The 27,584-nt window shown below is 44.8% G+C and overlaps 1 protein-coding gene across 1 annotated transcript in view; it reads right to left on the minus strand.

Moving 5' to 3' along the window:
• The window catches only part of ACOXL (acyl-CoA oxidase like), a 368,132-nt gene that overhangs the window by 297,720 nt on the left and 42,828 nt on the right, over positions 1-27,584 (minus strand). Inside the window, 2 exon segments of the mRNA XM_053200963.1 lie at positions 9,981-10,064; positions 22,332-22,428. Coding sequence (XP_053056938.1) covers positions 9,981-10,064; positions 22,332-22,428 — 181 coding nt within the window.

Below are 27,584 nucleotides of genomic sequence, written 5' to 3' on the forward strand. Positions count from 1 at the left end.
TTTTCTCTTTCTTTCCCTTTGCTCATTTATTTCTTAAATTCCACATATAAGTGATGTCATATGGTATTTGTCTTTCTCTGACTTATTTCGCTTAGCGTTACACTCTCTAGCTCTATCCATGGGGTTGCAAATGCAAGATTTCATCCTTTTTTATTGCTGAATAATATTCCATTATGTATATATACCACATCTTCTTTATCCCTTCATCTTTGGTGGGCACTTGAGCTGCTTCCGTAGTTTGGCTATCATGAATAATGCTGCAATAAATATAAGGGAGTACGTATCCCTTTGAATTACTGTTTTGGTATTCTTTGGGTAAATGCCTGGTAGTACAATTCCTGGAGAGTAGGGTAGTTTTATTTTTAATTATTTTTTTAAGTTTATTTATTTTTGAGAGAGAGAGAGAGATAGAGCATGTGCCAGCGAGGGGCAGAGAGAGACACACACACAGAATCCGAAGGAGGCTCCAGGCTCTGAGCTGTCAGCACAGAGCCTGACGCAGGGCTCAAACTCATGACCCGTGAGATAATGACCTGAGCCTAAGTCGGACCTCAACCGACTGAGCCACCCAGGTGCCCCCAGGGTAGTTCTATTTTTAACCTTTTGAGGAACTTCCAGCCTGTTTTCCACAGTGGCTGCACCACTTTGCATTCACACCAACGGTGCAAGAAGGTTCCTTTTTCTCCACATCCTCACTAACACTTGTTTCTTGTGGTTTTGATTTTACCCATTCTGACAGGTGTGAGGTGATATCTCATTACACTTTTGATTTCCATTTCCCTGATGATGAGTGATGTTGAGCCCCTTTTCATGTGTCTGTTGGCCATCTGTGTGTCTTCTTTAGAAATGTCTGTTCGTGTCTTCTGCCCGTTTTTTAATTGGATTATTTGTTTTTTGGGTATTGAGTTGTATCAGTTCTTTCTATATTTTGGACACTAATCCTTTATTGAAGATGTCATTTGCAAATATCTTTTCCCATTCAGTAGGTTGACTTTAGTTTTGTTGATTGTTCCTTTGTTAACTGTGCAGAAACATTCTGTTTTGATGTTTTCCCAATAGTTCATTTTTGCTTTTATTTCCTTTTCCTCAGGAGACATCGCTAGAAAAACGTTGTCACAGCAAATGTCAGAGAGATTACTGCCTGTGCTCTCTTCTAGGATTTTTATGGTTTCGGTTCTCACATTTAGGTCTCTAATCCATTTTGAGTTTATTTTTGTGTATGGTGAAATCAGGTGGTCCAGTTTGATTCTTTTCCATGTTGCTGTCCAGTTTTCCGACCACCATTTGTTGCAGAGACTTTTTCCCATTGTATATTCACTCCTCCTTTGTCAAAGATTAACTGACCGTATAATTGTGGGTTTACTTTTGGGTTTTCTGTTCAAGTCCATTGACCTACATCTCTATCTTTGTGCCAGTACCATACTGTTTTAATTACTATCGCTTTGTGATATAACTTGAAACCTGGAATTATGACACCACCAGTTTTGTCTGTCTTTCAAACGACCCTTCTGAATGTTCAGTCTGCCTTGTCTGCTCAAGGGCTAGCTTAGTGCCTGGTATGTAGAAGATGTGCAACAAAGTATTTGTGCACTGACCCCAGGCACTGGCCCAGCCTGCAGAGGTGAGCCTGGCCATGAGCAACAGGAAAGCTGATGGAAGATGCAATGCTGCAAAACGAGCAGGAACTCAGCCTGGGATGAGATGAGAGAGCTTGGGCTCAAAGCCCAGCTCTGCTACCCACTGGCTGTGGGACCTTGGACGAATAGCAATCCTTATTCCCACTTCCGACGAAAGCAGTGAGCGATGAGCGCCCCCACTCTTACTGAGCCCTCAGCCTTCCGAGCACTGAGCTTCACCCACACAAGCTCGCTGATTCCCACAACCACCCTGGGAAAAACACATTATCACCCCCACGTGACAGATAAGGACACTGAGCTTCCAGAGAGGGGACTGGCCAGCCCAAGGCTGCACCCTGAGATGGCGAGCAGGGCTGGGGTCCCCACCCAAGCTGCCTCATGCCTAATAGCACTTCCTAAGGTTGCTGCGAGAATTCAGTGACGGTCAACTGCCAAGTACTTTGGTTGTTTATAAACCCTGGGAAAGTGTTGCTGGCAAGAAGGAAGTGAAGGAGGGGAAAGATGAGGAGGAAGATGAGAAGGAAGGGTGACTGGAGTGAGGCCATTTGAAGGGAGCAGGGGACTGATGACAAAGACAGAAGAGCTCAGACAATGGCTGTGTTTGCAGGTTAGCACGCCTTCTCCTGCCCCAACCACACAGCCCCGGCTTTCCTCTGGGGAGCCCTCCTCCCCCACAATCAGTCCAAGTGGTTTGTGGCTGAAGTTGACCTCCACCCCCAGCTCTAGGATAAGCCTGGGACCCAGGACTGGCCAATCTGCATAATATCATGGCCCTACGGGATGGCTTCAGCATAGACCCATGATCTGGATGGATCCAACCAGAGTGGGCTCTGGGACACATGGGTGAGCTAGTAGAGAAAAGCAGCTCTCTCTTTTTCAATGCCAACGGACCTGGAAGAACGGAGGCCCAGTGCCGCTGGCCGCTCTTGCCTTCGCAAGAACTGGTATATGAAACCAACACATGGGGTCAAGGTGGGGAGAAGGAGAAAAGCAGAGACATGAGAGAGACCAGGTGCCACATGTCCACACCTGAACCCTGATGCACTCTGGACTCTTCAAATACAGCAGCCCCTAGGTACCTTTTCTTCCTGGGGGTCGCTATAATTGAATGAGCCTTAGCAGACAAAGTAACCCCAGGGAAGACCTTGCAGGAAGGGAAATGGTGGGAACAGAATCTTGAGATGCTCCTGTCCGGGAACTGGCACCAGCCTCGGGCGAGAACTAGTCCCTGTCCTCCACGTGCATGGTCAGCCTGGCACTCGCTGTCTTAAAGGACACTTCAGCTTTAACAGCCTGACCAGCTGAAACGCTCTGACATCATGACAGACAAATGTCATTAATAGCATCTGACATATGGAGTGCTTTCATTTGGAGAAGCATAAAGTGTCCTCAGAAACGCTCAACACTCTGATGACTCAGCACCCCCTCCACAGAACCATTGTAATACACTGCTAATTCCAGCCTGGAAAGATGCAATCAACCCAAATAGTAATGTTTCCCCCATAAGCCATCTTGGAAATCAAGTTAAAGGAAAGTGTTTTTCTAAAACTAAAACAGATTGAATTCTCTACCCCTAAATCTCTCTGGCGAGTAGCTAATGCATTCTTTACAAATACAGTCCTTTTCTAGATTTTAAATCCTTTCCTCCTCTTTAGAAAAAGGGAGGTGGGGTGAATATTTCATCCACATGTTGAAAACCTCCATTCATTAAATGCCATTAGTAGGAGCACTGGGCTGGTGAGTGAAACCTGTAGGTTTGCAGAAACCGCAGCAGTTAACAGAGGCAGTGTCTGCATGACCCCAATCCACACAGTCACTTAAAATGGGGGGATTTTCCCTCATGAGCTGGACAGTGTATTCCCAAAGCCACATTCTCTGAAACGCAGATAATCTGACCAAATGGGGCCGACGCAGGGGGAGCACCTGAGCATTCTATGCAGATGACTCCCTGGCCTAATATAAGCTTTCAGCAGGTGCCTCTCGTGAGTGGCAAGGATCCCAGCCCAGCCGGCAAGGAGGTGCCCACGCTGCGGCCACTGAGGTGAGTCCAAGAGCAGTGGTCAGACTGTGGTGGTGAAGGCGGTGAGAAGCAGAGGCAATCAAGGTAGATTCTGGAGACAGAGCTCATGGGTTGGATTTGGGAGAAGAAGGCAAGAGAGGGCTCCAGGTGACACCTGGGTTTTTGTCCCAAGTCTCCAGACGGATGGAGGCCCATTGCAGGGGTGGGGGATGCTCGCAGGAGCAGCCAGAGAGAAGGGAATGTATTCGCTAAGACAAGGACACAGAGATTGAATGAAGAAGGGCACTAAGCCATCATGAGGGCACAGGGCAAAGTGTCCTTCTCAGAGAGCAGTGTCCACTGCTATCATCGTGCCCTGTGGGCACCCTGGCCTCCAGTCCACCTCGGTGGACAGGACCCAAAGAATTCCATTTGTTCTGAGAAGACCAAAGACAGCAGTGGTAAGGAAATGAGAAAAAGGGGAGGACACCCAACAAAAACTCTAAATGTGCGTGCACCTTGTGTTGTCTGGGAAAGCTCCCTCTTCTTTCTCACTTATCTGGAGGAGGAAAAGGACAGCCACATCAGGGGCATGAGGTCATGACCACAACTTGTCCAGTGACGGCTGGCAGTAGCCTCTGGAGGCCACAACCAGAGCTTCCTGGGGGCTGGGAACTGTGTTCAGGACAGGCCGACAGGGTTCCAGAAGGGGGCTTCTTAACTTCCAAACGATGACCAGCAAGAAGTATAATCCCACCATGGCAGGGAAAGCTGGTGGGCTGGAGCTGGAACGCAGATCAATTTCACCTCAATCCACCAACAGAGCCACTAACTACCTAGAAGACTGCCCGGAAGGGCTCTGGACCACATCTTTTTTTTGGGGGGGGGGGGGTACAGTCACCACCACTTATCGAGCTCCTGCTACATGCCAGCCATGGCATGGAGCTCCTCATAGGCATCATCAATTTGAATCTGAACACAGCCTATGAATGGGCATTAGCAGGACCATCTTCACAGGAGAGAAAACCAAGGTCACCCATCATGAACTTAGATGTAGAAGGAGCATGCGTGAACTGTGACGGAGAGGTCCCAGAGACAGAAGGTAAACCCACGTCATTCTGACTGTCTCCGTGCCACGACGGACCAGGCAGGTTTGTCATGCAGGCCAGGAAGTCTGCCAGTGCCACAGCTGTGATTAGGCCAGGCCCTTCCTACACAGTACTCCAACAGTGGTTCTCCTAAAGAACCTTCGAGTGCATTTAGAGTCTTTTCATTCCAAGAGCAAATGAGGCACTGCAGGTGTTTTTTCAGACAATGGTGACCCCAGAAAGGATAATGCTATGCGGACTGCATTAGGTTCTCCCCAGAATTCATGTGCTGAAGCCTTAATCCTCAGTGTGATGGTAGAAGGATATGGGGTCTTTGGGAACCAATTAAGTTTAAATGAGGTCATGACAGTGGGGCCTTCATGATGGGATTAATGCCCTTATAAGCGATACCAGAGAGTGTTCTCTCTCTCTCTCTCTCTCTCTCTCTCTCTCTCTCTCTCTGCCCAGTTCCAATGTGAAGACAGCAAGAAGGCAGCCATCTATAGGGAGAGAGTCCTCACCAGGAAATGAATCAGCTGGACCTTGATCTTGCCAGCCTCCAGAACTGTGAGAAAATAAATTTCCGTGGTTTAAGCCACACGATCTATATATTTTATGAAGGCAGCCCAAGCAAACTAAGACAGATAGTGGGCTGGTTCAAATAAGGAAGAAGGGGAACAGTCGTGGGGAAGAAGAAAAGGCAGCATGTCATATTTCTTTGGGCCCTAGAATCCTTCCAGATTGCATCAGTGTGTCTGGTACAAGACCTTGGGCTGGCTCCCAAGCGAAAGCAGGGATTCAAAGCCCTGAGTAAAGGAAGTCTTTCCCTGGCGCCTCTCACTTTCCCACCTCCCTCGCCGTGAGTCGCTCTCAGAACCAGCCTTGACCCTGCCAACACTTGGCTGTGTTAGTCCAACTATGTTTGTCCAAAGTGCTCAGGGACACCCACAGCCTTTAGATAGCACAGACACGGAGGGAGAGAGAAAAGGGGCCCAGGCCTGGGGGCACAGATGACTTAGATGAACTGACACTGACACGTCCTTGACATCAAGTTGACAGCCAGCTCATGGGAAGGTGTAAACGGAAAGCAGGCAGAGGCCAGCAGCTGCCCTTGGGCTGGCCGTGACATCTGGGGATGCCCTGACCAGCCCAGGGCTCACAGGAATTGTATTCCCAGCACATCACATCTCCCTCCACTGCCCACAGGAAAGACAGCCTTGGCCCTTCTGTGCTAGGCTCAGGGGCACAGTCTACATGTTCCTCTAGCTGTCTGGGAGATCCAAGCACAAGAAAAACAAGTCCATTGCAATGACTGATGTGTGGGAAGGCAAACAGGGTTAACGGTAACTTTTGTTAAATTTTTAATGTTTCGTTTTTATTGTGGTACAATGCATTTAAGATAAAGTTTGCATTTTAGCCATTTTTAAGTATACAGTTCAGCGGTATTAATTAGATTCACACTGTTGTGCAACCATTGCCACTATCTACCTCCATAACTTTTCATCACCCCAAACAAAAACTCTGTGCCAATGAACTCCCCGTTTTCCTGTTCCTCCGGCCTCTGGTAACCCATGATCTACTTTCTGTCTCTGTGAATTTGCCTATTCAAGAATCTTCATGTGAGGGGCGCCTGGGTGGCTCAGTCAGTTAAGCATCCGACTTCGGCTCAGGTCACGATCTCGCGGTCCGTGAGTTCAAGCCCCGCGTCGGGCTCTGTGCTGACTGCTCAGAGCCTGGAGCCTGTTTCAGATTCTGTGTCTCCCTCTCTCTCTGACCCTCCCCCGTTCATGCTCTGTCTCTCTCTGTCTCAAAAATAAATAAACATTAAAAAAATTAAAAAAAAAAAAAAAAGAATCTTCATGTGAGTGGAACCATCCAATATTTGTCCAGTTGTGTCTGGCTCCATGTAGCGTCATGTTTTCAAAGTTCATCCAGGTTGTAACATGGACCAGAAGTTCATCCCTTTTTATGGCTGAATAATATGCCATCGTGTGCATGGGCCACATTTTGTCTATCCATCCATGTGATGACAGACACTTGGTTTGTTTCCACCCTTTTAGCTGCTGTGAATAATGTTGTGATGAACTCCGGCATATAAGTATCTGTTGGAGTCCCTGCTTTCGATTCTTTCGGGTGTATACCTAGGAATGGGTTTCCTGAGTCATGTGATAATTCTATATGTAACCCTTCCGGTAACCGTTTTGATTCTATGTATTCTGTATTCCTTTCATTCTCATGTCCTGATAATATATAACAAGAACGTAGGGGATGAGCTTCTTCAAGAAGTTTGCCCTCTAGTGGTGCTAAGAGACCTACAGCAATTAGACACACAGATAAATGGGTAAGTTCAAAGCGGGCACATGCTGTGATAGAAAACTGTAAGGTACAAAGGTATGAAGACAGATGACCACAAGTAGAGGGAATTAAACTGCAGGCTTGAAGGGAGCTGCCCTGCGCGGAGGACACGTGGGCTGGGGCTTAAAGAAGGAGCAGGTGTCAGGCAGGTGAAGGAGGGGAAAAAATCTATTCTAGGTGGTAGCAAGAGTGGTCCAAAGGTGGGTGACAGGAACAAAAGAATGTCAGGTCTCGTAGGGAGGAGGACAAAGTGATACGGCAGGTGTCTGGAGAAGTGAGTAGGGTCAAACCACATAAGGACCCGTGGGCCACATTAAAAATAGGAGGGCTTCTCTAAAGCCTAAGGGGAAGGAGTTTTAAGCAGAGGAGTGGCATGATACGAGAAGCATTTCTAAAGACCTATTTCTTTAAATCTATGCAAATTTTCATCTAGGATACTCAGGAACCAAACTTTTGTGTGTGTTCATTCTATTTATTTGCGAGAGAAAAGAGAGTATGAGCAGGGAGGGGCAGAAAAAGAGGGAGGCAGAACCCCAGGCAGGCTCCGCACTGTCAGCACAGAGCCTGATGCGGGGCTCAAACCTACAGACCATGAGATTATGACCTGAGCCGAAATCAAGAGCCGGACGCTTAACCAATTGAGCCACCCAGGCACCCCAGGAGTAAAACTTTTTTAAAAGCCTTTTGTTTTGGAAAATTTTAACCAAAATACAAGAGTATAATGAACTCAACAATGACCAGCTTGTGGTCCATTTTGCTGTGTCTTTTCCCCAATCCACTTTCCCATGCTACACCCCAGGTAATCCTGAAGTTTACATCCTGTCATTCCATCCCTAAATATATCCCATACACCTGTAAAAGGGACTCCTTCTGAAAATGTAACCCTAAAACCATTACCCCACCTAAAAATATAATAATAATAATTCTTTAATATCACCAAATATCCAAAGTTCAAATTTCCCCCACTGACACATAGTTTTGTTTTTCGGGTTTTTTTGTTTTTTTTTTTTTTAGTTTGTTTGAACTAGAATCCAGAAAACGTCCACACATTGCAAGTGGTTGAAATGTTTCTTAAACTGCAGGCTGCCTCTCCCTTAGTTATTCAAACATCCCCTGTGCAATTCTATGCACTAGGATCCGTGCAAGACCCTAAAGTTGCCAAGGAGAGGGCTCCCCACCTAGAATGCTGGAATCAATGGTGATTTCTGCATGGTCACCCCTCACCACAGGCTTGCTGAAAAGAAGGCCGGTAGGGAGAAATACGGTAAAAACACAAAGTGAGGATCTTGAGTCTAGACCAGGGTCCCCTAGTATTTCTGAGAGGGAAATTCATCCGTTGTATCTCAGCTGGATTTCTTCCTTCTGGAAGAAACAGCCAACCCATCCAGGAGGGAAGAGACCCTGCCTGGCTGAAATCACAGGGAAGCCATTCTCCCCCAAAGGGCCTAATGGTGGGTGCCTTCACCACAGATGGCACTCACAAATTTCTTTGTTTTTAATTCCTACCCATTTTTAGGGGCATCGGGCTAGCTCAGTCAAAGAACACGCGACTCTTGATCTTGGAGTTGTGAGTTCAAGTCCCATGTTGGGTGTAGCGATTACTTTAAAACATAAAAATCTAAAAAACAAAAAATACAAATAACACAGTTCCTACCCATTTTTTAAATGTCTACACTGCAAAACAAAAATAACTGCCATTTTGGACTCACCAACGATTGACTTGGCTTCCTCTCTGTTCATTCTCTCTTCGTGTTCTAGTTATTTCTCCCCTTTGGGGACATCAGGACTGAATTTTTGGATGCAGGGACCTATTTTGAGGAGCAGTGGTGTCCAGGGAGGGAAAGGAGAGCATATACATATGCCACACAGATGACCCTCCGCTGGGGACTTCGGGGTACCATGAGGAGCCACAACCCTCACACTTCATGCATTATTCTGTTCAACTTGGTGACCTGGGGACATGCAAAGCAAGCCCACAGTGCAATGCCATTTTATTGCCCATTTGACCAGCAAAAATGGAGAAGCCTAAGAATTCCAAGTGTTGTAGTATATTCACACAAAGGAATAGGAAAAATGGATGAACTTCCATCTGTATATCATTCTCAAAATGGCCAAACTATAGAGACAGAGAATAGATTAGTAGTAGCCGAAGGACAGGGAGGGGGTGGAGACTGGGTGCAGCCACAAACGGGTAGCACTATATGTTTCTTTGTGGTCATGAAACAGTTCTAGATCTTGATTGGGGTGGAGGTGGTTGCATGAATCCACATATGGGACCAAACTGCATAGAACTACACACACACACACACACACACACACACACACACACACACACACACACGGGGTACATAAAAGCTAGTGAAATCTGAATAAGGTCTGTAGTCTAATACTGTACTAGTAGAGTACTGTAGCAGGGTTGATTTCCTGGTTTTACATTGTCCTAAAAGCTAAAGAAGATGTCACCACCGAGGGAAACTGGGTGAAGAGTTCATTTAACTCTCTTCTATTTTTGTAACTTCCTGTGAGCATTATTATTTCAAAATAAAAAGATTAAAAAAAAAAAACAAATACGAATGTAGTGGCATGTTATAATACGGATCGATCTTAGTGATAATATTTAAGTGAAGAATCACGAATGATTATGAAAATTTAGCTTTATAACGGGTGAAAATGATTGACACGGTGCAATAAAACTAAACAAACAAACAAACACAAAAGAAAAAACAAATACAAGGTTGAATATAATGGGTAGAGAGGAATCAGGGCGATGGATCGTAAGGCGTACCATGTTGCATCTATTCCAGCGAATAGACTGATACTTGTAGGGTTCCACTTTGTACCCCTTGCTGTTCAAAACTAGGTTATCAGCTCACCAAGGGTGGGGTGCCCAGAGCCTCTCACCTTTACTCCTGTGGCCATGTCTGCCATGGAGAGGACTTCTCCTATGGCCAGGCTCCGACTGACAAAATTCTTTGTATTCTCTGCCTGAAAACATGACAGACCCAACGTCAAGGTTTCCTTATGGTTTGAAATTAAGTAAAGTAACATGTTAATTGAGTTTAGTATTTTTTGTAATAAACGTTATGTTACTTTCATAATAAAAATTCAACACAATGAAAGCAAATTTTAAATTAAGAATACTTCCCATGACCCTACTGAAATAAATGTGTTCATGCAATGTCTTAATGTGGCCGTCTGGTCTCTGACACATCAGAGGAGAGTCGACTGCACCCGCGTGGAGGCCAGGCTCCTGGCAGACTGCCCTGGGGCCTCGTGCTGCCTTGACCAAGTTTGTCCCTCGCGGCTCCCAGGAGCCTGACACCCCCCACGCTTCTGCCTAGCAACGCGGGGCGCCACGGCCTCTTGGAGCCAAGGGACGTTCCCACCAACAGGGGACGCCTGGCTCGGATCCTCGCGACAACCTTGATCTGAAGACAGAGGATCCGGAAGGTTTGGGAACACTGTGGACACAGAGAAAGCAATATTCTTCACTTTCCTTTCTAGATCTTCTCAGGGCTTTGATAAATAAAACACAATGAGGTCCCGGTCCCCCTTCACTGCCCTCCTCTCTCTCGCTGTACACAACAGCCACAAATCCCAAAGTTCCACGAACACACTTCACCAGCGAGATAGGAGACAGGGCAGAACCCCTGTCGCTGTTTTATTTTTAAAATTCACGGGGCACCTGGGTGGCTCAGTGGGTTAAGCGCCAGACTCTTGGTTTCTGCTCAGATCATGAACTCGAGGTTTGTAATGAGTTCGAGCCCCGCATGGGGCTCTGAGCTGACAGCCCAGGGTTCGCTTGGGATTCTGTCTCCCTCTCTCTCTGCCCCTCCCTTGCTTGCTCTCTCTCTCTCTCTCTCAAAATAAGTAAAAATAAACTCTAAAAAAATTCAGAAGCAGGCAGCATTTCCTTAGACGGTGGTGGGCCCCTGGGTGTGCAAATCGCAATTATCCATTGTTGGAATTCATGCTAGCCTTCCTTAATTCTCCAGTCTCTCCTGAGACCCAACCAACAGCGCTGGAGCTTGTTGCTTATTGTGTACATGTGTGTATACACGTGTGGTGTGTGCGCCTGTGTGGACATGTGCCTGAAAACTGCCCCACCAGCATCAGGATGGTAACCAACCTTCCCAGGGTGACTCTCAGTTTCCACAACGGCTTACGCTTTTTCCCCAGAATACACTAGGTTTTCCCCTCTTGTAGGGGAATGTTTCTCTCGAGCATTATTAATTTTATCAAACAGCAAAACTGTCAAGATTTATGACTCTCACACTGGCTCCAACCCAATGCATCTTGTATTGATTAGGTCTTAAAATATCTCCAGGCTTGAGCATGAACCATTGCACGGCTCCAGCTTCAGCTCACACTGGAGAGTTAGTTACCAGCAAATAAGAAATTTAAAAAAAAAAAATTGTGGCAGGAATTTGCGGACTTTCTCTAAGGGCCCATGTGTCCTCCGTCCTGTGGATCTTCACAACTCTCCGTAAGAGGCTAAGAAGGACAGGAAGTACAGAGCTCATGTCACAGAGAGAAAAGTCCGGGCTCAGGAGATCAAAAGACTCATCCAACCAGGGTCACCTAGTAAGTGGGAAAGCAAGGGCCAGAGACAAGATCTTCAGATTCCCCATGTGAACATCTGGTGCCCACCCCTCACTATTAAGCTTACAGAAGCCCCAGGACCCGGGTGGCCCAGACTTTACTGCCAGCGCACCCCTATTCTATAGCACGAGCATTATCCCCAGAGAGCACCTCACATGCCCAGGTGATCTTTCTGAGAGTCACCCCACCCTACATCATTACAACAAACCCTTCCTCACATTAACCTGCCTGCTTTATTTTAGCCAAACCTAAACCATCAGGAGTAAGTAAATCCCTCGGAATCTCCGACTCTTCACAGTTTTCTTCATAGTTCATTCCCTCCATTTATACTGTTGATGCAAGAGCATGCCTTTGTCATTAGCGCTGTCCAAGTGGTCATCTATACTCACGAGTTCGAAATCAATTCAATCACGTTTGCTAAAGAATCAACCCCAAACTCAGTCATCTTAGTGCATTCTGAATTATTTATGATGATTGTTTTCCTTCCCCAGTCTCTGCATGAGTCAGCAATCTTTGTTATTAGATCTGATGGGCAATGCCAATAGCAGTTTGCCATTAATCCTGTGATGGTGATTTAAGCATTCATTTGGATTGGTCTATTTTAAGACGTCAGGAAAAGCTCCAGAACTAAGGCTAGGCTTAATTTGATGGACTGCCTCACTGGCATATATTTTAAACATCTTTTCCACACATAAACTCTTTCTTTTCTTCCATTCTTTCATTTCTGATTAATTTATTATTCTTAATTAAAGAATGTCTAATACAGACAAGGCCCCCCTCTCATCCGACTGACAACATAATGTTGTCTGTACTCATAATGATCAATAAATAATCAACATGTGGGGCACCCAGGTGGCTCTGTCAGTTGAGCATCCAACTCTTGATCTTGACTCAGGTCATGTCTCACGGTTTGTGGGTTCAAGCCCCATGTTGGGCTCTGTGCTGACAGTGTGGAGCCTATTTACATTTCTGCATAATAGAGGGTCTCAGATGGAAGGAAGGTAGTTTCCCCTAAAATATTCCCCATTTCTTTGTAGAGCACTTGATGTATCAGACCTTTGTGATGCAATATTCTGTTGTAAATCAAGTTCCACAAAAATGTACATTTTTGGTTTTAGAAGTCCAGACAGTCTCCAAAGACATATTTTCTTCTTCAACTAAAATCAGCTTGATTCAGCACTGCTTGAGCTGTCTTTTCTCTGATATTAAAAGACCCTCACCACCCCCTTTATAATGCATCTGCAACCCCAGTTAGGTGCCCAGACAAGGGTACTGGACAGAGAGAGGTTCCTGACATCAGTTTTCTATTATCAGTGCCCAAACTGGTATATTTGCTGCTTCTACCTTCTGGTTTCAATTTTCTATTTTAGTTATGTCTTCTCAGTCTTGTTGAATACATGTCCTTTGTTATAATTAGCCCTGAATTGTTTTAGAAAGAGAAAGAGCTAGAGTAAAATACACAAACAAAATAAATAAATGGGCTTCAGGGATTCAGTCATCCGGGGCCTGCTCTCAATGCGACTCTTGCCTACTGGGCCAACCAGTCCTTGGCCCTCCCTTGAAAAGAGATCCCAAGTCTGGCCACTTCTTAACATCTCCCATCACCATCTTGTGCCTGGACTGTCGTAAAAGCCCCTCAGCTGGCCTCCCTGCTTCTACTCTGCTCCAAACTTCAGACATTATGATATTTTTTTATTATTAAGGTAAAATTTACGTATAGTGAAATGCCCAGAGCTTGAGCACATGAATTCTGGTCAGTTATCTACCTATATAACCATCATGCCAATTAAGATTACAGAATGTCTCCATCTGCCCCAGAAAGAGCCCTCGTGCCCTTTTTCAGAGTCCCTACCCCTACAGGCAACCACTGTTCTCGTGTTATTATCTATTAACCTTGCCTGTTGTTTAATTTACATAAGTTGAATCATACAGGATGTAACTTTTTTGTGTCTGTCTTCTTTCATGCAAATAAGGCATCTGTGTTTGTGTGTCAGTAGTTCTTTTTAGGACTCGGTAGTTTTCCATCTATGAATATGCCACAGTTTGTCCAATCTCCTATTGGTGAACATTTGTGTTTCTCCCAGTTTGGGGTTATTCAAACTGTAAAAGTCTTGTAGAAGTCTTTTTGTAGACATATGTTCCCATTTCTTTTGTCAATTCCCAGGAACGCAATCGCCAGGTTAAAGGGTAGGTTTGTGTTTAGCATTATAAATAGCTGCCAAACGGTTTTTCAAAAACGGTTATACCATTTTACACTGCTATCAACAACATAGGAGACGTCTGGTTTCGGCACATCCTCATCGGTACTATGCAGCTTTTCCATTTTTAGCTCTTCTGGAGGGAATGAAATGTCATCACAGTATGGTTTAAATATGCATTTCTCAGATGACTACAGATCCTAAGCGTATCTGTACACGCTTATTGGCCATTTGTATACTTCCATAAAGTGTCTATTCAAGTCCTTTGCCCATTTTTTAAATTGGGTTATCTGGGAGAGCCTGGGTGCCTCAGCTGGTTAAGCATCCGACTTCAGCTCAGCTCATGAACTCACAATTTGTGAGTTCGAGCCCCGGGTCAGGATCTGTGTTGACAATGAGGAGCCTGCTTAGGATTCTCTGTCTTCTTCTCTCTCTGCCCCTCCCCTGCTGTGTCTTGAACTCACAAACCTCAAGATCATGACCTGAGGCAAAGTCAGACACTTAACTGACTAAGCCACCCAGGTGCCCCGAAAATAGCAAACATTTTGAAATTATCAGGTTATATCTCCTTTGTTCCCATAATAAAATCATAAAAATGTCCTTCTATTCTCAGTACCATTCTATCTTCAGGAGTTCCCAACGCTAGAACTGATTCACTAAACAAATATTTATTGAACATCTCATATGTGTCATGTCCTGAACTAGGTCCTGGAAATGTGACCATAAATAAGACCAATCTCTGCTGTCTGAAAATTTACATAGTTGGGGCACCTGCGTGGTTTCCCTGGTTAAGCATCGGACTTCAGCTCAGGTCATGATCTCACGGTTCATGAGTTCGAGCTCCGCGCCAGGCTCTGTGTTGACAGCTCAGAGCCTGGAGTCTACTTCAGATTCTGTGTCTCCTTCTCTCTCTGCCCCTCCCCTGCTCATGTGTTCTCTCTCTCTCTCTCTCTCAAAAATAAATAAACATTAAAAAAATTAAATTGGGTTTTTTGTCCTTTTATCATCGAGCGCTAGGAATTCTTTATGTAACATAGGTACAAATCCTTTGTATCTGGACATCCATTGCAGATATCTTTTCCTAGTTTGTGGATTGCCCTTTTATTCTCTTAATGATGGCTTTTGATGAAAAACAGTCTTCGATTTTGATAAAGACCGATTTATCAGTTTTTTCTTTGACATGTTTAGCATTTGGGGTGGGGGGGTCCTCTCTAAGAAACCACTGCCCACCCTAGGTCCGAAGGACATTTCTCCTTTGTTCTTTTGCAAACTTTGTAATTTTAGAATTTATGTTTAGGTGTATAATACATCTCAAATTATTTTTGCGTGTACTATGAGATAGGGATCAAGGTAAACTTTTTTCTACATATTTATCTACTTGTTCCAGCACCGTTAAAGAAAAGCCTTTTCTTTTCCCCTTGAATTGCCCTGGCAACATTGTTAAAAAATCCATCGTCATATATGTATGGGCTTATTTCAGGATTCTCCATAATGTCCCATTAATCTACTTCTCTGTCCTTATACCAATACAACATCATCTTGAGTAGCTTTATAATAAGTCTTGAAATATGTAATGAAGGTTCTCCACAGGTGTCCTCTTTCAGGATTGCTTTCCTGATTACAGATCTTTCGCATTTCCGTATATGTTTTCTGAATCAACTGGTAAACTTTGATCAAGGCACTATACTATTTTAAAAATAAGCACCATGCGGTGCTGCCCCCGCCTCCCCCTTCCCCTACCTCCCACCCAACACTACGAAAACCCTCCAATGACTCCAGTTACTTTTGCAAGAAAATCCAACCTTCTGACCATGGCCTCCCCATCTGGCTCTTCTTATTCTCTGCTGGCTCCTTAGTCTCTGCTGATTCTCTGGGGGAGCCACACAGTAGGGTAGGGTGCTTGAGGAGAGTGCTGGGCGAATCCTGCGACAAAGGCCGTGGGTAACCATTGTACTTCTGTTCTCCCCAGGGGCCTTGACTACTCCAGGAAAGCCTGATGTCAGGAACAGTGAAAGGTGCCGTGCCCACGGCTCTGTCTAAGGATATTTATCTCCTTTCGCAACAACATCAGTGTAGTATTCTGACAGTTTAGGATTTTCCAGATTCTTGCGTTAAATTTAATGCCTCTTCTCTTCGCAGCACACGCTTCCTTACCAAATCCCTAGCTGCTTTGGAAATTTTGTGTTTGTCATTAATGTTATCACACAGCTTATCAGCATTGACGGCATGTAATGAGGAACGTGTCATACTGATGAACAGCTTAAAAGGCACGAGCTTACTTTCATGTTAATGCAAAGTCTTTTTATAGTTTATGTTAATTTTAGTGTAAAACGGTTTTCTACATGTTTGCAACACGAAAGATCATGTTGCCTGTGAAGAGAGACAGTTTTGCTTCTTTTCCAGTTTACCATGTTTGGTTTTTTTTTTTACTGTTCCCAATCATTTTACTACTCACCATGTTTGATTTTTATCTGCAGCGTCTACAACCATCTGACATATAAATTTACTTTTTGATTCTTTTATTGTCTGCCTCCTCCCAGGCTAAAACATAAGCTCCATAAAAACAAGGGATTTTGGTCTGCTTTGTTCACTGCCTCTTGAACAGTGCCTGGCTCATAGTAGGTGTTCAATAAATAGTTGTAAAACGAGTGAATCGCCTCACCTGCCACAGAGAAGGGACTTAGCAAATTACAGCAAGTAATAACTGTTGTTATTTTAACATGATATTTCACCGTAAGAATAATAATTAAGCCCCAAAATAAGTTTTCATTGTGCCAAATTGTCTACAGTGCAATAAATAAAGAACACTGGGATGCCGGCTGCTCTGGAGTCCCTGGGTGGATCCCAACTCACTCCTGGCATCTTCTCTCAAGTAATTCCTGTGGCCATCATAGATGACAACTCACTTTAAATGCCAATCTACACAGAGGAACTTCTGTAAACAGGCCACTCTGTCTTGTCATCTCTGCTCAAATCCTCCACAGCATCCCTTGTGGCCAGGGCTGGCCTGGCCAGACTGCTGGCCAAGTGGCCAGGGTCCAAGTCTGTAAAGCTGGAGCTGGGACAGGGCCTCCTGCCAAAGGCAGCACACAAGACTGAGAGCCAGGGGCAGCCTGTCACAGCCCACTAGGAAAAGCCTGGGTTCCAGTACAAACAGAAGCCAGAGGGCCAAGGGCAGAGCTAAGGCTAGAGTGTTAGAGCCAAGAGCTCAAAGCAGGCCAAGAACCAGTACAGGGAAGGGGGTGGGGGGGCAGGGGTGTGTACTTGGTCATGGTCTGCAGGACCTATCAGGGCTGGCACTGGTGTCTATGGGCAGCAGGGCAGGCCTGAGTAGGATGGGCTGGTGTAAAGGGCCTGTGGCAGAGTAAACATCCTCACCTTCATGGCATATTCTCTACTGAGCTCTTTCTCCACAACACACCTGTGGATTCTGCGTAACTTGCTGGGAAAGGCTACTCCTTTTCTCGGGGGTTAATTAGGAACGCAATCACTCTTCCCATTCCTAAATACCTTCTAAGGTGAGCTGACCTCAGAGTCTTACTCCATTTTAGATATGATCGCCCACCTGGTATTTCTTTAAAAACAAAGACAGGGGCACCTGGGTGGCTCAGTCTATTGAGCATCCGACTTTGGCTCAGGTCATGATCTCGCGGTCTGTGAGTTCGAGCCCCGCGTTGGGCTCTGTGCCGACAGCTGGAGCCTGGAGCCTGCTTCTGATTCTGTGTCTCCCTCTCTCTCTGCCCCTCCCCCGCTCACACTCTGTCTCTCTCTGTCTCAGAAATAAACATTTAAAAAAAATTTTAATAAAAAAAAAAAGACAAAAACCATCTTAAACCGAGACTAAAATTCTGACCGAAATAATAATTATACTATGATAAATACAAATATAAAGCCACTAATCTCCTGCCAGTTCCCCTTCAAACTGATCTGAGAGTGGACTTCCTGAGACGACAGTGGATGGTTTTAGATCAGTGGTTCTCAAACTTTATGGTCTCTGGACCCCTTTACATTCTTAAAAATTATTGAGGACTCCAAAGAGCTTTTGTTTATGCAGGTTATGTCTATCAAGATACCATACTAGTAATGCAAACTGAGAGTTTAAAAAATTTTTATTCATTTAAAAATAATAATACTATACCCATTACACGTAACTGACATAATTCTTATGAGAAATCACCATAACTGGGACACCTGGGTGGCTCAGTCAACTGAACATCTGATTCTTGACTTCAACCCAGGTCATGATCTCGTGGTTCATGGGATAGAGCCCCCAGTCGAGCTCCACAGTGTGAGTGCTTGGGACTCCCTCTCCCTCTCTCTCTGCCCCTCCCCTGCTCGTACTCTCTGTCTCTCTCAAAACAAATAAACGTTTTTTTAAAAACCTTTAAAAAGGGGCGCCTGGGTGGCTCAGTCAGGTAAAGTCCTGACTTTTGGTTTCGGCTCAGGCCATGATGTCACGGTTCATGAGTTCAATCCCCACATTGGGCTCCATGCTGATGGTGTGGAGTCTGCTTGGGATTCTCTCTCTCTGCCCCTCCCCTGCACAATCTCTCTTTCTCTCTCTCAATCTCTAAATAAATAAAGTTAAAAAGAAAGAAAGAAAGAAAGAGAACATTAAAAAAATAAAGAACTCCCAAAGCAAAAAAATCAGTGAGAAGAATGACGTTGTTTTATATTTTTACAAATTATTTTAGCATCTGGCCTAACGAAAGACAGCTAAACTCTCATATTTGCTTCTGCGCTCAGTCTGCTGCCATATGTTGTTTTGGTTGAAGGTTATGATGAAAATCTGGTGTCACACACGTAGTTGGACATCTACTTTTCAGGTAGTACCTGAAAGGGTCTTGGGTACCCCCAGGGGTCCTCAGACCATACCTCCAGAGCCACGGGTTTAAATAATAATGACGCTGCCATGCCCAACACCCATGTGGGTCATGGGAATGAGGACAAGCAGAACTCGGGATGAGAGAGAAGATGTTGGGGCGGGGGAGGCAACGCAGGCATGGAATGGGTACTCCATTATTCAAATATCTGCCCTCACTCCTCACTCCTGTTAGCCAGGAATAGCTTGATCCCAACTGTCTTCCTCCTGGGGAAAGGAAACATTGGGACGGAGCATTCCTATAAGTCAGCCCTGAAACATGACTGGCAGAGACCAAATGCTGAATGGGAACAATTTGGGGTAGACAGCAGAGTCCTGGGAAAGAAGGATAAGAGAGCGGTACTCAAGCCAGGATACACACTGGACCACTTGGGAAATTTAAATACTGATTGATTGAGTGAAAGCCTGGACGGCAGGAGTTTGGAAAGTTCCCCCAGACAATTCTAATGTGCGGCCAGGGATAAGAACGGCCAGGTTTAAGTGGGCTCAAAAAGCAGACCAGCTGGGTTCAAATCTGTGTTCCACTCATTACATATACAACTTAGTAGATGTATAACCTCGGGCCAACTACCCGTCTTCAATTTACTCATCTGTAAACTGGAAACACCATTATGGATGTTGTGGATATTAAGTGAGATCATCCATTTAAAGTTCTTGGTGCTGTGACTGGCATTAAATACGTACTCAGTAAGTCTGAGCTGTCATTATTGGGTATGGTGATTTTGGTGCAGGCCGTCAGCCTCAGTCGAGCCCAGTTTCAGTGTTCCCATAAAGTAGATCTCCCGCCTAGGTCCTCTGTCTCCCCAGCTCTGGAAATACAGGGAGTCGGTGGCTTCCCCCACCCAGGATTTCCACAGGGGAAGAAGAGGACAGTTGGCTTAGGGCCACAAATGTGGCATCACCAGAAACAGGCACGTGAGAAGTCAGCGAGGTGCAACGATGTTCACACTGTGCGTGTGCTCACACACATGTGCGTATGACTCTGTAGTCAGACTCGGATATTGTTTTTTCCTTTTGAAATCATTAGGACATCTCAAATCTACTGCAGATGGCAGAGGGGAAAACACAGAGTGGAAACATTTTAATGGCTTATTCTTGGCCGGTGGCCTGTCCATAGAGACCTGGAACGAATGAGACTCACTCCTCATTTGTCCTCAAGAACATCATCATTACACATTCCACACAGCATTCTGCCTTGGAGCTCATCGGATCATCCACAAAAGTTAACAGCAACACGAAACGGGGGCCAGGGAAGGATGGAAAGACCTGGAAAGCTCTCTGAACAGGCAGTATAGCCATGACTCAATATTTTTATTAAGAGGCAGAATGAATCATGTAACACTCCTTCTAGAATTACTGGACGTGGACAGCTCCTCCAGCTGTTTACAGGGCAGAATTTGAGAGCCTTCAAAAATAGATGTGCCGCTGAGTTTCGTGACATCCACCCATAGAGATGAGCCTGCTGTGCTGATGACCGACTAGTTTAATTTCCTTCAGGTTCATTGGCTTTTGCGAATTCACGCAGAGAAAAGCGCCAAATGGGCTGAAGTAAGTCACAGAAATGAACCGGAGGGATTGTCTGGGACCAATCCTGTGGCTCCTGGAGGAATAAACCTAATCAACCCGGACAGGGTTGTCCAGGCTGCCCAAGACCACGGAAGGAGCCACTGAAACAGCAAGATAATTGGATCCAGGGATCAACAGCTTCGGCAGGAGCAAGATTACACAGGCTAATCCTTCAGACTCAATAGGATGAGCGGCAATTAGTAAACTTCATTAAGGGATCAACTGTCACATCCGGTCTTGAATACTGACACTGAGTGAGGCTATAGACATATTGGACTGATTAAGAGGAGACTGACCACGTGTCAAGATTTCACCTTCCATCCAGCACCATGCCAGATGCACTGGAGACCAGACTCTCACTCATACAGTGGCTGAAATCGAAGAGGGTTGGGGTCTTTTGCTTTTTGTCTTTTTTCTTTGCCGGTTGTATTCACAGCTCTGAATGTATGCTCAACTGAGAGGCAGTCTACTAGCTTAAAACCCACTTTGCCAAACTGCTTGGTATGAAATGATTTTTCAGGCTTTGCAAGCATGCTTCCCTCTGTTATGTGGGCATTTTCTTTCCACATGCTGTCCTTCTAAGTGTGCCCTTGTCACCTCGGAGGTGGCTACAGTACTCCCACAGGGGGTGCCAAAGCTCTACCTTTTGACCAGATGATCCTGGGTCTGTCCTTGCTCAGGACAGCCAACCACAGGGGGTGGCAGGGTGGTGATCTATTCACCTCAGGTCCCCCACTGGCTCTGATCCACATTTCACAGAAACAAGCCTTCGATGGCCTCCAGAATGGGGAAGACCTCCACCCCCTCAGTCCTCAGACTCCCCTCCACAGCTTGCACTGGGCAGGAAAGAGCCAGGCTCACTGCAGGATAGGTTCCTGAAGCTTATTCCTCATTCAAGCCCCTTTCCTAGGGTCTCACCAGGAGTTTTGTTTTTTGTTTTGTTTTGTTTTGTTTTGTTTGTTTTGTTTTGTTTAATGAAAGTGTTAGGTTTAAGGAAGCTATGGAGTTGAATGAAATGGATGGAAATCAATTTTTTTTAAGTTTATTTTTTGAGAGATAGTGCAAGCAGGGGGGAGGGGCAGAGAGAGAGGGAGACCAAGGATCCGAAGTGGGATCTTGCACAGCCAGTAGAGAGCCCCACTTGGGGCTCAAACTCATGAACCGTGAGATCACGACCTGAGCCGAAGTCAGATCCTTAACCAACTGAGCCACCCAGGCGCCCCTGGAAATCAGTTTAAACTCGGCTAAAACATACAGCTCCTAATGTTCACTTCACGAAGGAGTTCTCTAATCACATATTCTTTATTTCCTTCTTTCTTTTTAATAAGGCTAAATTGACTAAAATAATTTCACTGAGTTTAGAATGGCAATGTTTAGACAAACAAGACTCATACATTTTGGACAAGTCTAACTGCTTTAAAAGTCTATCAAATTAGTTCATTGCATTTCTCAGATATTTGAATTTATGCCCCAAATTACATTTCTTTTGCAAACAAATATGTCATTACTTCTGCTGAGTCCCCAATTCCCTAGCCTGTGATCTTCAGAGACATGAATGTGTGGGCCAAGGGAAGGAGATCAATTAGGTTACGGGGGAGTGGGGCAGGAAAAAAAGGCTGAAAGGGCACCTGGGTGGCTCAGTTGTTTACATGTCTGACTTCCACTCAGGTCATGATTTCACGGATCGTGAATTCATGCCCGCACTGGGCTCTGTGCTGACAGCATGGAGCCTGCTTCGGATTTGCTGTCTCCCTCTCTCTCTGCCCCTTCCCACTCCCACTCTCTCTCTCTCTCAAAAATAAATTAAAAAACATTAAAGAAAGAAAGAAAAAAGGGGCTGAAGAAGGCATTTTCCCATACCAATGACAGTTTTCCCTGGGACAAAATAAACGTCCTTCCACAAGTCACAGAAGTAAACAACAAAAATAAAAATATTTTTCTTTCTCTTTCTGTCTCTCTGTCTCACTCATATACACATCACAGCAAAATAACAATGAAACATACCTGTTCCTGAATTGCACGTTTTAACAGAGGTAGACCCATGACAAACTGCACTCTCTGAAATGTCAAAGCTCCCGTTTCATCCAGACTTAAATCATACCTGTGAAGAACAGATACAAAACGAGTGTTAAGGCACTGACTTGGTGACTCTGAGTAGAGCCTTTGGACCAAGGGATGTGACAGAGCAGACAGCTTTGTTACACCTCTTCCCTCTCTTACGTGATACTGCAGGTCAAAGGAGGCCAGCTATGTGTGTAACACAGACCATGTGTTCAATATAGTGGGGTACAAATGGAATGAAAGACAGAAGGATTTCCTGACAGGGTGACTTTAAAACAAGACTCCAGCATCCCCTCTTCAGGTGCAAAAGATTTTCATGTACCCAAAATGACTTAAGAGCAGCTACTAGGGAGGGGGGGGAGAAGAGAGTGACCTGTGTGGTACAAGGGGTGGACTGTACTGGCCATGAGGACTGTCACTTAGAGTTTCCTTCAAGAGAACCCAGAGTCGGGAGCAGTTTCCAAACAAGCTCCAGCTGCCATACCTTGGAATTAATAGTGGCATTCACCCTAGGCTACTTTCCTCTTGCCTTCTCCTAGCTATGATTGAGTAGGGTAACGTTCTAGATCAAGGCCATTATTGCCCAACAGGCAACTTATGTCAGGAGACCCCCCTCTGACACTGGCCCACTGAGACTTTCTTATAACTGCACTGTGCCCTTCTCTCTCATTCCACAGTGTCAGCCCTGCCTGCTCACACTCTGAAGCTTCTCTCCACCTCCTCCAGCTCCCTTACATTATCTTTCACAGACCCCAGCCCCTCCCATAAGTCACCCACTCATCTAGTCCCATCCTGGCATTTGCTTCTCAACAAACCTAAACTGACACAGAGGGGGAGATTCCACTCTTCCATCTAAAATGTTTAAATGCAAAGCATAACCTGAGCCTGGAAGAAACTTCATTCAGGTTTGACCCTTGGCTCTGTGTGACCAACATCAAGTGACCTGGCTTCCTAGTACCTCCATCCTCTCATCTGTAAGATGGGAATGATAATTGCACATAACTCAGAGGACTGTCACCTCAAATGCTTATCCCAGTTCCCAGTGCTTGCATATATATAGTAAGTGCTCAATAGTATTAATCTCCATTCATACCCTTAGTTACCACCCCACCCCCCCAAACTCTGTTAGATCCATTTTTACAGTCTTAGCACCCAACCCAAGGCTGGCCACACTATGCTCCATTAAACTTATTTTCTTCCTATAGTTTCATGACCAGATCCTGGAGACAGCGTTCCCATGTATGTCCCAAAAGGCATGCCAAATACATATACTATCCCTATATAAAGTTCATTCCTAACAAGAAATACAAACTGAATGGGTGCAGGGTCCAAGTCTTGAACTGTCTAGCCCTCTAGACCAGCACAGTGTCTCACATTTCCTAAATACCTGCTGGTTGATTGCCTCAGACCAAACAAGAACCAATCTGATTATCTTGACTTTCTCCCATCCATTCAGCTGGCAGGTAACAAAAAATTCAAGGGGACCCACCATTCATCCTGGAATGTAAAATAAATGCCAACACTCACCCCCCAGAATGCCAGATGGACACAGAAACTCCCCAACAGAAGAATCTTCTCTTTTTCTTTTTACGAGTCAGCTAGCAGACCTGATCGGAGAACCACTAGTGGGGATTTCAGTATACGCATTGCTGCATTCAATCAACATTTTCCCTCAGGAGAACAGAAAACAAAAATTCCATTTTCAATGAAACTAGGAGTCAGGGAAAAAATCTCCAGATACTCACATAGAGGTAAAACCTGCTAATGCATCTGAATTGATGCAGGATTTGGGCAGGAGGAGGTGGAAAGGAGAACCACAGAAAGAGATATCACAGCACAAGGGCCAAATGGTGGCAAATCTTAAAACACACTGGCAAAAATGCACTTCCTAATGTTAAGATGTACACACTGAGATGTATAACTTGGAGCTTTAATCTGGAAGAGCAAGATAAGGATGGCAATGAGCTAGCAGGTAAGAAGGCTCGCTGGTCCCTGAGCCAGGTTTAGGGTCAGGGCAGTGAGCAGAATCACAGGGACAGGCCATGTTTTAAAGAAGCAGTCTATCTCTGTGGCAGCAAGGAAGGGCAAAGGTTCTATGTTATGAAAAGGGACTACCCTGAACCACCATCCCAACTTCTCCTGCTCCCCAACCCTGAAACCTCTTAGAATAACCAGGCCAGGGGTACCTGGGTGGTTGGTTAAGCGTCTGACTCTTGATTTCAGCTCAGGTCATGATCTCATGGCTTTGTGGGTTTGAGCCCATTGGGCTCTGCGCACTGACCATGTGGGGCCTGCTTGGGATTCTCCCTCTCTCCCTCTCTCTCTGCCCCTCCCCTACTCGTGTTCTCTCTGTCTCTCTCAAAATAAATAAATAAACTTTAAAAAAGATAAAAGCAAAGCAAAGAGCAAAACTGAACTACTGGGACCTCATCAAAATAAAAAGCTTCTACACAGTGAAGGAAACAATGAGCAAAACTAAAAGGCAACCGACAGAATGGGAGAAGATATTTGCAAATGACATGTCAGATAAAGGGTTAGTATCCAAAATATATAAAGAACTTATCAAACCCAACACCCAAAAAACAAATAATCCAGTGAAGAAATGGGCTAAAGACATGAATAGACACTTCTCCAAGAAGACATCCAGATGGCCAACCGACACATGAAAAAATGCTCAACATCACTCATCATCAGGGGAATACAAATCAAAACCACAATGAGATACCACCTCACACCTATCAGAATGGCTAACATTAACAACTCGGGCAACAATAGATGTTGGCAAGGATGCGGAGGAAGAGGATCTCTTTTGCATTGTTGGTGGCAATGCAAGCTGGTGCAGCCACTCTAGAAAACAGTATGGAGGGTCCTCAAAAAACTAAAAATAGAACTACCCCACGACCTAGCAATTGCACTACTAGGCATTTATCCATGGGATACAGGTGTGCTGTTTCGAAGGGACACATGCACCCCCATGTTTATAGCAGCACTATCAACAATAGCCAACGTATGGAAAGAGCCCAAATGTCCATCAATGGATGAATGGATAAAGAAGAGGTGGTATATATAGACAATGGAGTATTACTCGGCAATCAAAAAGAATGAAATCTTGCCATTTGCAACTACGTGGCTGGAACTGGAGGGTATTATGCTAAGTGAAATTAGTCAGAGAAAGACAAAAATCATATGACTTCACTCCTATGAGGACTTTAAGAGACAAAACAGATGAACATAATGGAAGGGAAACAAAAATAATATACAAACAGGGAGGGGGACAAAACAGAAGAGACTCATAAATACAGAGAACAAACTGAGGGTTACGGGAGGGGTTGTGGGAGGGGAGACGGGCTAAATGGGTAAGGGGCATTAAGGAATCTACTCCTGAAATCATTGTTGCACTATATGCTAATTTGGATGTAAATTTTTAAAAAAACAAATAAATAAATAAAATAAGAAAAGCAAAGCAAAGCAAAGAAAAGGTCAGGCCAACAATCATCCAATAGTATTCAAGTAATCCAATTACAAGTAACAAAAAGATACTAGCATAGAATTGATACAATGATCCTATAAGAAAAGTGGAGAAAAAGAGCAGCAAATCCATTAACAAGGCAAAACACTACCAGAAAAAAGGTCTGGTCAAAAAATTGTGACCAAATATTATCTGTATGTTAGTGGAACCAGTGGTGTAATAAAGCCAGCTTAAATCAGTTCATGGGATGCAACTGTTAGATGTTAAAGAATTTTTGTGAACTGGTTTTTAAACACAGCCATTATTAACCTATATGAAGTTACACTTCAATAAATTACATTTATAAATAAAGGCAATAAAGACTCAAACTCATCACTTCCATAATTACTTTGTCATATTTTACTATCATCTATGAGCTTAGGGTTATTTATGTCTATTGGTGGAAATTCTACATAATGGAGGACTTCCGGTTCTGCAGCATGAAATAGCCCCATTCTTTCTCCCAGATTCTCCCTCTTACAAAGGAAAAAACCCATGAACCGTACGCAATAAACAAACATAGGAAGATTCTGATAGGTGCAAAGAAGGCAGGCCACCTGGGGGGCATTCAGGGCTTGAGGAATGGCATGTCAGGGGATTCTCTGAGTCTCCTTATTGCTTCCCGTCTATGCTGCACAAGATGCTTTAGAATCTTCTAACCCAGAATTTCCAGCAGGCAGAGACAAAAAATACTCCAAGAAAAGCCTGCTCTCCCTAGCTGAAGGATGTGAAAAGGGTCTAGAGTTGCTGGGCAAATATTAGACTATCTTTAGGAACGCAGGCGGGGGAAGCAAGCCACTGGCAGTGTGGATGTGCAGTGGGGTTCATGGGCATCAGCGAGGACAGACCTTCAGAGCACACAGAGCACAGGGAGCTTGCAAAACCGTGGGCTCCACAGAAGTCCAGCCTTAGCCTGATTCAATGGGACAGGCTGGAGTATAAATGGCACCACGGAGTTGTCCCATCCTGTCATTCAATCATGGGCAGAAAGCATAACCTCAGGCATTTCCTGGGACAGTAACTCCCATGAGTCCAGGACAATTCCCCGGAAGTTCAGCTGTGAGTTGGTATCGGTCAACACTGACAGTAGCTACGAGATGAGTATACAGGTTTGGTGAAGGGATCAGGGTAGGGTGTTAACAGCAGTTGCTGAGCAGCTGACTAAAGAAGTTAGAAAAAAAAAAAATTAAACTAAAAGAAAGGAGAAAAAATAAATTATTAAAGGAAAAGTAGAAAAGCAATCAGTTAGAAAACAGAAAAGGTAATAACTAATAAATCCAAAATCTGGGCTCTGAAAAAAACCGTTCAGAGGTTGTTAAACATTAGTCTGGCAGTATTAGCCAATGCAATTTGACAAGGGAAAGAAATTCGAGAAATGAAAATTTGAAAGAAACAGATAAAACTATGTACAGGTGATACACGTGTTCGATGGACTCTTAATGGCCCCTTGCCAGATCTCCTCTGATCCCTGCGCTTTGACACTGCAGTTCTCCTAAAGAGGCAGAGTCTACTTCCTCACCCCTTGAATCTGGGCTTGGCCACGTGATTTGCTTTGGTCATTAAGATATTGGCAGACTTGAGAAAAGCAAAGACTTGGGGCGCCTGGGTGGCTCAGTCGGTTAGGCACCCGACTTCAGCTCAGGTCCTGATCTCACGGTTTGTGAGTTCGAGCCCCACGTCGGGCTCTG

Source organism: Acinonyx jubatus, chromosome A3 (genome assembly GCF_027475565.1).
Source record: "Acinonyx jubatus isolate Ajub_Pintada_27869175 chromosome A3, VMU_Ajub_asm_v1.0, whole genome shotgun sequence".
Taxonomy (NCBI): Eukaryota; Metazoa; Chordata; class Mammalia; order Carnivora; family Felidae; genus Acinonyx; species Acinonyx jubatus.